The sequence below is a fragment of the Monopterus albus genome, unplaced genomic scaffold, assembly GCF_001952655.1.
Source record: "Monopterus albus unplaced genomic scaffold, M_albus_1.0 scaffold25.1, whole genome shotgun sequence".
NCBI classification, from domain to species: Eukaryota; Metazoa; Chordata; class Actinopteri; order Synbranchiformes; family Synbranchidae; genus Monopterus; species Monopterus albus.
Genome location: NW_018127905.1, coordinates 929,955 through 942,167, shown reverse-complemented (window position 1 = coordinate 942,167; position 12,213 = coordinate 929,955). Strand labels below are relative to the sequence as shown.

At 39.1% G+C, this 12,213-nt stretch overlaps 1 protein-coding gene across 1 annotated transcript in view; it reads left to right on the top strand.

Moving 5' to 3' along the window:
• ank2b (ankyrin 2b, neuronal) overlaps positions 1 to 12,213 on the top strand; it is a 118,304-nt gene that overhangs the window by 12,041 nt on the left and 94,050 nt on the right. Inside the window, 1 exon segment of the mRNA XM_020594856.1 lies at positions 10,452 to 10,553. Coding sequence (XP_020450512.1) covers positions 10,452 to 10,553 — 102 coding nt within the window.

The following is a 12,213-nucleotide window of genomic DNA, read 5'->3' as shown; positions in this document are numbered from 1 at the left end:
GTGTTCTTATTTGTTTATTACTGACTGATACATATACATACATGCAGCAGTAATGTGCTGCTGAATATTAAATCCCAGATTTATGTTGGGGTGTTCGTAACAGACTGCACCCCCTGCTGCTTTACATGGACCGTTTCCCTGCTTGTTCCCTATATTTGATTTGTGCACTAGTTCATCTTCAAGCTAGTCTTAGCTTTAGCTGGTCACATCATGTTAGCATGAACACTGATATTTACATAATTTTGTTTTAGATTTGTAACTAAAATGATGACATACATCTGAACAGGATGTTTTACACCCCTTGTTAGCATTTAACTTCTACCCCCTAGACTTTCAAATAAAAGCATGTTTCTTCTCCCCCCTTGCACTAGACCCTTTCATACACCTACTGTACACATCACATTTCCCTCACAGTGGGAACATAAAGCAGTTGCTTTACCCAACAACCCCTTCCCTTTTGCAGCTAGCAAGCCATATGGCCGATTACAGATTATGTCTGCCTGTTGGATTTCCAACCCACAGAACGAGTGCAAACAAGGGCGGCATTTGTGTGGGAATTCAAGGGAGGAGGTTCCCATGGGTATAGTAGACACAGAAGGATAGTGACTTTCCTGTGTAAACCTGATGAGTTGAAATTCTGTGGCCCACCTGTACAGGGTCAGGTTTGAACTAACCTATTGGACACCCTAATTGGATGAGTGTGTTGGCAGGTGACTGCCCTTTAGAAAGGAGATTGGAGGAGATGTTAAGTAAATTACATCCAGGGGAAGGTTAATGAAACTTAAAAGGCCAGTAAGGTGACAGGGCAGTGGGAGACCACACCTTATCAAGTCTGTTTTCATTAGTGACAGAGCAAAACAGAAATGGTATACATGTGCATATGGATATTTGCAAACTGTGCTATGATTCACCATTACCTTGATAACAGTCCCTCAAGTGTCTCCTCATTCCATGTGAGCTCAATAAGGAAATCTTCATAAACGGCAAAATGATAAATAACTTCCCAGGTTGCACTGGATATATACTGTATGTAACCTTAAAAGTGCTACTCACCAGAGCTCAGGTTATTTACCAATATGCGTGTATGTACTATGGTTAGATTGATCATTCTCTGCCGATATTGTTTTTAGCTTTTTCACTACAGGGACACTTTTCATACCTTGGTTGATTGGATTTGTCAGGTTGCAGCTGCCTGGCTGACAGTGCTCATCACTTCAGTACATAACATATTCATGTTCATATTTCCAGCAGTCACATTTTCAGTACAGATCAACACCAACAATTTGGAACATCTGTACAGATAACTAGAAACTCCAAAGACTAAAAGCCACAATATACGTGCCTGTGGAAAATTACCAACTGCAGTACCTTCTATACATTTTGCTACACATGTGATACAACAAACAGTACATGTTAGTCTGTCAGTGTCATTGCAGGAATGGCTAAATAATGATCAATTCAACGCTGGTTGACAGACAAACCCAGAATGAAGTGGACATGGGTACTGGAAGAGGCTTAAAGATCAAGTCATTGTCATTACTGTATAAGTGGACCTTCAGTTGTTTGTTCTTTCCAAGCTCAGGACTGCTTTCCTGCTTACAAATTGACTTTTTTAGGGGAATGTGTCGAAATAGCTAAATGTATCTTGAAACAAAAAAATGAAGATCTTTGCAATCAGATCAAATACAATTAAAAGATTTGTAGAAAAAAAAGCTTTTTTTTTAATTATAAATAACTGAAAATAATGTTATTGCACTGCAGATTTTTTTTCCAGTTGTTTTAAAACATAAAAATCAAACATTTAAAGGTGTAGCAGTGGAGCCACTGACAGGGGCCCCACCTTTGTTTTTGCTTATGTGCAGGGTTTCTGTTCTTAAGTAATTTTGTAATTTTTGTCAGTTTTAGTCATCTTCTGAAGTACAAGTGCTAAATTGACAAACTTTTCATATTGGCACAGTACACTGGCCCATACTGGCTTCATTTAGACCCATGCACAGTCTGTGCTGCCCCCTCCCTCTTCCTGTTTTGGTATGCCGCCCCATGCTGACCACCCTGTGTCTCTTTACATGCATAGTTAGGCTGGTGGGTGTAAAAATAGCCGGGTTGGGAGGTGGTGGGGTCGGGGGAAATGTTAGTCAGTGGCCAGGCAGTTGGAATCAGCAACGGGTAAGAGCTAGTATACTGGCAGTAGTTACAGGACACAAGTCCAGGGCCAGGATGTCTGCTGAGGCTACTGTGCCCCCAGTGTAGTAGCCTGTAAGTTTTTTGAAGGGAGGGGAAGCAGGGACAAGGAATAGATTATAAGAGTGATTAAATGGCCTCACTCAGATTGTTGATTGGATAGACTTGTATACCTTGCACCATGGGCAATGCTGCCATGTGTAAGGTGTGTGGCACAGACAAGGGCCTGAGGACGGCTGGGAGCCACTCCAACCTGGACCAGAATGCTTTGCCAGACTACTACTGTGAGGAGCATTTTCCTGTGCAGCCTCTACTGATGCTGGTAAGAGCTTATAGTGACTGGTGCAGCACAGACGGTGCAATTTTCACTCTTCCACTGGGCCACTTGTGAAGTGCTTTTTGGGATATTTTAGGAGATTTGTGCAGATGAGAAGGTTTAGTGTAACTTTTTAAAATCTAAAACTGGTATCATTTCATAAGCAGTACTAATTTGTATCTTGCATGGGGGGGTTTGCCGGTATAAATGAGCTAACCTGGTGTTTAGGCTTTGAACATTCTCAGAAATGTCTGTGTGTGTGTAGGCAGGGTGTCGCTTCCTCTCGCGTCCCTTGATAGGCTAGTGTGACATTTTTGTTCTTAAAGTATCCGTGCGCAGTAGCATGTGGACTCTTGTGATTAACTTGATACACAATATAATGAGTTTAGCAGCATGTTGCCACTGCTGCACTGCTACTGGAAGTGAAAGGCAACCAACACTGCTCATTTTCTGGTGCTGAGACTTCATGTCTTGTTTTTTTGCTGGCCGAACAAATATAAAAATATGTCAGTGGGGTGACAATATATATTTTTGTGTCTTGAATTAAGTGACATTTGTGACAGTTGTTGACCTGTCTTAATGCCTTACATAACAAAACCTGTTTCTTCATAACCAAGTGATGCATCCCAAACTGTTTGGCAGAATTCTAGCTGATAAATATATTTGAACTAAGCCTCAACATAAACAGGAGCAGTCTTACAGTTTTCATTTAAAGCAGCTGTTATATTAGGTGTCAGAGAACATAAAGGTTTCATTTAACAACTAAGCCAAAACATTTTTATTAGGTTTAAAATTCAATTAAATTATTAGTTTTTTGAATCTAATCAATTTTGTTCAGAAATGGCAATTCTGCAGTTTATTTGTCAATGTAATTAAAGTGTGTGTTAAGCCAAATGGGCAATGCTGGTTATAAGCACTGCAGCGATTGTTTGAGCTCATACTGTACATAGGATTTCATCAAATGTCAGTGCATCAAAGGACAGTGGTTTGAATATATTATAATGACAAGCCAGCCATGGCACACGGATCCTGGCTTTCAGGATACTCTGCCTAGGGCTTATGTTGACGTCCAGATAGTTTACTGACTCCTGAGTGCCGACCATGTGGATGGGAACCATGTGCCTTGGGCTGTTTCTCCAAGTAATACATCTGTGACAACTAGTTGACCATTAATAAGTTCAACTTGAAGAACTTTTCCACTATTCTCAGGTTCTTGTGCAAGCAACCCCAAGAACTGCAAAGTAGCATCAAGTCATTGACCAAGGCTTGGGATGCCACACACTGACCTTCCTGCAGAGAAGATCAAGTACCCCCTGTTTACAACCTCTTGGACAGTGGCGCCTGCACCCATGATCCTGTACACACTGTGCATATATTCTTTTAAAATTATTTTGTTCAGTTTTTCCATGTGGTGGTCATTGCATGATCAGCTAGGCTATAGCCTGTTTAGAAATATAGTTCCAATTTATGCCCCAAGGAGCTGTATCTAATATAATATCACACACCCCTAGAGCAGATCATATAGCCGGAGTGCACCAGCAGCACTGGTCGTTGAATGAGCTAAACAGGTCCTGCTCAAAGTATGTGTGTGTGCACTGCTGTCACTCACTCCAGTAGCCTACTGTATGTCAAAACAACGAGAAAAGGATCTTGTTTTGTGAAACAGTCCTGTTATAACAAGGAAAAGTTTCTCATTAAAACATGTTCAGCAAACATTTTAACTCATGGTGGCAGCAATATGCTCCCGCAGGTGGTTTTTGTGTGGACTATAAAATGTAATCCTGCAGGTGCCACTGCTCTTGGACATAGATTTTTCCAGTATCACAAAATTTGGCTTTTATTACTGTTTTACATTTCCTATGTGAGTCCTGTCTGCCTCTGGAAGCTACATGTTAGGTATATCAACTTTATAAGGCCATAATTTGCCTGTACTATATATTCAGCTTGTTGTGGAATTCCACCTTTAAAGACAGAACTCCTTATGATTAAATTTTAGCCTGAAAGATAAGAAATTCATCTAAAACTTGTCAGCAGTAATAGTAAATGTACTTGAATTTAATAATGCTAATTACCTATAGCATGCATATCTATGTACAGTATACAGGCAAAATTAAATTCAGGCTAAATTAAGTTGTCTCAAGGCTACTAAAAATCTGATCTACAGTTGCTCTCACCTATATTGTACTTGAACTATCAAAAAATGCTCTGAAGTCACATTCCACCAACTTGTAGTACTGAAAAGATATGGAGTACATAATGTGATGTAACCACTGACTACTGTAATTGGCCGGTGTGTAGGAGGAGGCCTGCAGTGACCACTGGCAGGTTGCAGCTGAGCACCTATTATCTGAAAGAGACAGGATGTGAGGTGAAACATAGTGAAACCACAAAGCAGTGTGACACACAGAGCTGAACTTTATTACTGTCTCTTATTAAAAACATGTAAATGGTTAATTACACATGAATAGTCTGACATGTTATTATATCATTGTGGCGTAAAAACCTCAGAACGTAGAAAGAAGAGCAGCTTTTTATTTGGATAAGTGTGTGTATGTGGTGGTGGTGGTGTTGTTGTTTTGCTTGTAATAATTATTGGTTGTGTTCATTAAACTGCTGTTGTAATTTCTAACACTGTGGGTGTATTCATGGCCTAATATGAGCAAGGCAACCCAACGGAGCTTGTAATATCAGAAACATGCACACAAACAGAGCTAGCACAGAAGTGCACTTGCTAGTAAACAGAGATACTGTTATCCTGTCCTCACAGCTAAGAATAGAATGTGCTTAAACAAAATCAGCAAGGATACATTTGTGTGAGTACTGTATGTATCTGTGTGTATACTCCGTTCTCCCTCTTTTTCTTAAGTTGGCCCAACATTAAAATTATTCTTAAGGTTAGAATAGTTTAGGGTTATAACTTGTTTAGTTTAACTGTGCATGCGCAAGAGCATTAAAGGAGCTAGCGGACTGTAAACAAAGCAGAGAACTTGCATGATCTCACGCACGCTTGCTTAGGCTACTTCAGAGCTGTAAAAACTTAAGACCATTTGGAGCTTTTGGGGTAATGTTTTTAACAAATAATTGGGTTGTGTGTTTTATAGTGAAATAACATTTCACCTGGTGCAGCCGTGTGTTTCACTGATGTGTTTTGAACAACAACAGATGTCAATAGCACAGACGAATAATCTAATCCAGATTGGAAACTGTAACAGACATTAACTCAGTAGTAGAGGCAGTAGAGGCAATTCATTGTTTGGTTAATCTCTGTATGGGGAGTGTTGAATATAGTCCACTGTTAATATAGAAAACGATCAGCCTTATCAATTAGAACCAGTGTTTGAATCTTCCCTTATGGTTTTTTTTTTTTATACAAATAGCTTTTAATGTATAGGCTACTACATATTATATCAATTTTTATCTAAAAAAATTCACCTTGTTATGACATATTACTATACATATTCCAAGCATGACATTTGTAGTTTTTCCAATGTTACCTTTTTATTTATCTTCACTGTCTCTCCTTGTTTGTGCTTCAGACAGCCTATGGTGTGGGTGTAACAGAAGTTGGTATTTGTCGTTTTGTTTATTTTTGTTATTAATATTGGCTCTGGGAGCTTTGCTTTCAAAGATAACGCGCTGTCATTCAAAGTCCTTTTTGACATGCCATGGCAGGAAAAGAACATGTAATTAATAACATTAATGATGTGTTCCAGTTCCAGGGCTCTGCTGCTGTGCTTGATTGATCATTTTAATGGCTAATTGCTACACTGACAAACAAGACAATCACACAAACATTGCAATACTCTTCCATTTGATTGACTAAAAACCTGAGAGTATCACTTTTGACAACATATGATTTTGTCATTCTGAAGTTTCTGGACACTCTTACACATACTGTACTCACACATGCACATGATGAGCCAGTATAACTCAGTATTATGTGAATGTATAATGATAGACCGAAGCAATGCCCATCATGTCTACTGTACTGACTTTGCTAGCTGAGGAAATTCTGTTGTCATGGTTACCTCTAGAGAGGGCAGCTCTTGTCTCCGTGGCAACTGGGAGGGGTGAGGATGCTCCCAGCCTGGGCACTGGCGTCTCACTGAGTGTGTGTTAGAGATGGTTTAGGGGATGCATCTGCATTGTTGTTAGAGCTTCACTTACACAGATGATTTTGTAAATGAATGTTTGATATTACATGTTTGTGGAGAACCTGCAGGACTGTGCTTTGTCATGCTTGGCAGGTTTAATTAAATATTAAATTAATGTGGCTATGTAGGCACAAACAGGAATAGATTGTTAGAGAAAGGACACACATTATTATATTACAACAGATGACAGATGCTTATGATGCAGTTAGTGATATTTATTACACTCTAGCGCCATTCTGAATTTTTTATTAACAATGCTGAAAGAAATAGAAGCACTGACCTTCATGCTTGGCTACTGTTATTTTTATTTACTTTGACTTTTTTTTTCAGTTTCTGTCTCATCCTAAACGTGACCTTCATGTAACTGTAAGCTGTGTAAGCAGTTTTTCAGGCTTGCACAGCATATTCAAAACATTTCCTTATCAAAGCGAGTGGCGAAGGAGGAGTTATAAAACAATTTCTGTAGGAAGCTGGCTGCCACAATCCTCCTTTTCTCTTCAACGTTAAGTGTTTTCCATTCAGAAACCCCACATGTCAGAGTCCTGTTGGTATAAGTGTCACCATAGCAACCTGCCAGTTGCAGAAAGATGATTAGAGCAAGGTCTTGCATAATGTGACTCTGCAGCTCTGAGGGGAATGTGAGGATATTATCACACAGGCTTGACTGTAGTAATAGGGGCTTTGTGCTGTGTTGAGAGAAAACAGTGCTAACTCTGTATGAGGCTGTGTGAATGTCTTTTTATGGCTTTCTAGTGGTATTTCCTGTTCTATTGTGAATCACAGTGCTTGATTTGTCCATGATTTCAGTCTTCATAAATTAACCTGACAGGAAGTTGCAGATAGTCAAGGCAGACAGGAATAAATGAAAAGCAGAGTAAGAAATTAGGATATATTACACTTTTACTTAGCTCTACACAATGCATATCTTACTAGACCACATATGTGAATTGTGCAAACATTTGTGTGAAATAAACCTTATAGTGCAACTCCAGCTATAATTTGCATCAGATTAAATACTGTAGCTCTTTCCAGAAGACTTTGAAATTATTAGGAAATTGTGGACCTAGAAAATAAAGCTTTATTCCTCAGTTCAATCATGAAAACTATTTGATGAAAAGCTGCCTTTGTATTATAGTTTGACTTTGCACAATATAGCCGTATGGTGACCGTATCAAATAGGTCAGTGAATATAAAAAATGATTACAAAATCCCAGATGACAACCCATTCTGGTGACTAGTTATCTGACAAAACTTGACAGATGTCTAGCTCAAATGGTCTACAGAGGAGGTCAGGGGTGAAGCATCTGGGATGAGCCAATCCAGGGAGTGTGATGAAATGATGATGTCATAAAAACTGGTGCTTTTCTGAAAAGTTTATTTATATCAGTACTGGGAACTGCAATAGTTTCATATCCTGAAAGCTGACCCGCATCAATGCGTGATGTTGCACACCAAGATGCTGATTATTGCCCTTTAGAGTTGTGACTTGTGTTATTTCGGCTCAAGTGATCACACCCTTTAATGTGATTACTAAAACAGCACTCTGACATTTTGGAACACGCTCTTGTTTGGTGTCTATCTTAGAAGTCTGATAAGCTTGATACCTAACTTATTCCTCTGCATGCAGTACAGAGATAAGACTAGGATGGATTTACTTTAGCATAGCATAAGGACTTGAAGGAAAAGTGACTAATACAGTAGGACCTTACCATATATTAGGCTGTTTACGGGGCAAGACTGGAACACCAATAAACACTATTTTGAGCAGGCTTCAAATTTCTGCATGTTCGTTCATAGTGTATATTCTTGAAATAATGGCTTCCTTTAATACAAACCTACTCTGTATGGACCATGTAAAACAGAACCAGTGTGGGTCTGTGTATTGCTTTGTGTGTTACAGAAAGCTGTGAGTGTGAGTGATGCAGTGCAGTTCTCTACAGCAGCCAGTCAACAGCTGACTGCAGGTCAACTATAAACAGGCCCGTTTGTATGTATATGAAGTAGACATCAGTGGTGCAGTGTCAGTGCTTGTTTTATACATCATCAATACTGCATCCACGTCTCTGAGCGTTGAGAAAATAAGGGTAGAGTGAGGCTGTAGGCAGTAGATAGTGAAAGAGGAAAAAAGACAGACTTTAACTTCAGTGAATATTGAAAAGCTTGCTAATGGAAATTTTAAGTAAACATCACCATGATACCCAGTGAGCAACCATTCCGCAGCAAGAAAACAAAGTGAACATCAGCTGTGAAGTATCCATGAGCAAGACGGAGTCCCCATCAGCCCCAGTGTGGTGCTACAGTATTTTCGTATCTGACCTATGACCTCCCTGTGGAATTAGTCTAAATATAGCAAAAATAAGAATCACACAGTAATTTTCCACAGCAGGAGCAGAGAGCTGGGAGCTTTGAACAAAACGTCTGTGAGCCAGGATTTAGCTTTAGTGGAGGCACCAAGAGGAAAATGCTGAATCATTCTGCTTCCTTACAGTCCTGGTGTGTTTCCAACTATAGCTCACTTAGCATTCAAACCACAGACAGGGGACATGTCCTTCCCAGCTGGGGACATACTCTATGTATTGCTGTGCACTTAGGAAAAGCTATGCATCTAATTATAAATGCACAATTATTTTAGGTAATGTTTTATTGACATTCTGATCGATGCCAAAACAGGCCTTTCTACATCAAAATGTCTGTTAGAGAAAGCTAAAACATGTTGGTTGCATAAACATGCACAGTCTGCAGTTCACTTAAGAGCTTTTTAGCCATTTGATAAAAGATGTTTGTATACATGGGCAAATAATCTCAATGCAAATGTCAAGTCAGAGGCAATCCCAAGAGCTTTACAGAGTGATACAACAGAAAATAAGTTCAGACATAGTTATTTGAGTTATCTTACTAGTCAAAACCAACAATGTCCTGAGTATATTCTTAAAGATGTAGGTGCAAACCTCACTGAATGAGCTATTACCAAATTTTCATTGGTTTCCTGTGATCTCAGTATTCTGTCAGGTTTATAAACTGCAACCATGTTGAAATAATTTGGGGTTAGACAAAAAAAAAATCTTTTTTGACAGAGGTTCTGAAGAAAAAGAAGTTGTTGTGTATCATCTGCATAACTGCTGTTTGTGTTTGCTCATGATAGAACCAAACAGAAGCATGTAAAGATTAAACAGAAGAGGTCTAAGAAAGGGTACTTGTGGGACACCATACAGTGTGCCATATTTACTAGAGATGAAATAACTGTAAGAAGCTGTAAGATTCTCTATTGAAAAGAGGATATGAACAACTGAACTGAAGCCAGTCAATTATGCTGTCTTACCACTTATTCAATGGGGTCATGGTTCTGGTTGTGTGTGTTGACTTTAAACAGATGAACAGACTTTATTAGAGCAGATATTTTTACAAAACCTTTTTTTTTCACAAAACTTTATGAACTTTCTTCATCCTCATTTACATATTTGAGGATACTTCATTTGTTTCAACTGAGATTTTGCTTGAAAAGTACTGACACAATGCACAGCAGGGTGCTGGGGCAAAGTGTGGCTGTGTCACGTTAATGTCAGGTTAATGGCTTTTCACAACAAAGTTTGGAAAGTGACTAGCTTATATTTAAAAGCAATGAAATCAGGGATAACTATGAGAAAAATGTAAATCACTGACACAGTGAATGGCTAAATTATGTAATTACCCTTCTGTTTGACAGCTGATAACAAAATATAAATGTGGTTTGAACATTATGTAGATGAATTTTGAAAATTATTATTAGTAATAATTATTAATTATTTCTCTTTCTCTTTCAGTCGGACAGCAACACCAGTTTCCTGCGAGCAGCAAGGGCAGGGAACATTGAAAAGGTTTTGGAATATCTGAAAGGTGGAGTGGATATCAGTACCTGCAATCAGGTACAGTAACCATACACACCTACTCGTACATCTACTTATATAGCTGGTAATGGAGAGTGTGAAGTTGTCGTCATGCCATGTTGAATTTTGGGAAAATGCACCATTTTGGAATGCTCATGCTCATTATTACACTATGTACATCTATAAATAAACTTTAAAATATAAATACTATCCCATACAGCCACATACAGTAGTGGATGCTTCAACTATGTCCAAACGTCCACTTTAGTGTTCAGTTTGAGCACAGACAGGACAGAAATGGATTGATCGGCAGTGTTTGTGTCATCTGCTGACAACTGCTAGCTAGCATTAGCTTCCAAAATGAGAGCTGAGATCAGGGTGCAGAGTGATTTTTCAGTCTGTCGCTCTCATCGGCGAGATCTGTAGATCCGCTATGTGTTAGCCACAGTGAGCAAAGGTTATCCATTCTGAAATATCACAGTCAGTAAAGTGAGTTCTAAATGATTTAAATAACTTTTTAGCCAAATAAAACAAGAATGTATCCAGGTAAATACAATGCCTGCCTACCAAAATGGCATCCCTGTCCCAACATTCAACACGGCGTGACGTACCCTCACATTCTCTATAATGCTGTGTGGATTTGTCACTGTGAGCGATACCTTTCACATTAAACATGCTCAGCTGATCCATCCATCCACACATTATCTATACCACTTATTGCTGAATAGGGTCGTGGGGTGCTGGGCCTAATCCCAGCTTGACACTGGGCAAGAGGCGGGGTTCACCCTGGACAGGTCACCAGCCTATCACAGGGCTGATACTTGGAGAGAGACAACCACACACACACACTCAATTTGGAGTCACAAACCAACTTAGGCTGTATGTCTTTGGACTGTGGGAGGAAGCCGGAGTACCCGGAGAGAACCCATGGAGGCTTAGGGAGAACATGCAAACTCCACACAGAAAGGCCCTGGGTTGGCCGGGGCTCGAGCCTGGAACCTTCAGTGCAATTTTAACTTACCTGTTAATGTCCAGGGGTTGTTGCTAACTAGCATGCATTATATTAAGTGCTAGTTTAAGATAGTTAACTTCATAATGATCTCTCATCTCTTGAATATTTTGAAAAGAGGACATTCTGGCTGATCCACGGTAATTCTATACATTCTGATTTTACCTGGTGGACAAACACGAATGTGCCTTTTAGAAAGCATGGTTGACATTTATTTGTTGTCATTATTCTAACAACACACAGAATGGATTATTTTAAGTGTGAATATGTGCTCATGTCGTCTACCATCACAAACATGTAAACAAACATAACATATGTGGTGACTTTAATATAGATTTGTTAAATCCTAACAAGCACACAGCAACTGAGGAGTTTATTAACACATTATATAGATGTAGTTTACACCCAAAAATTACAAAACCAAGTAGATTAACAACCCAGCATGCAACACTAATAGATAATATATTTACTAATGATATTGACAGCAAAATGTCTAGTGGATTACTTATAAATGATATCAGTGATCATTTACCTGTATTTTTGGTTTATGACTGCCATGTTAGAAATGAAAGGCCAAAAACAAATCTTTTTTATAGGAGGGTGATGAACGAACATGCTGTAAGGAGGCTAAAAGAGGACTTTATGGGGCAAGACTGGGATGCAGTTTACAAAGAGGAAGACTTAGACAAA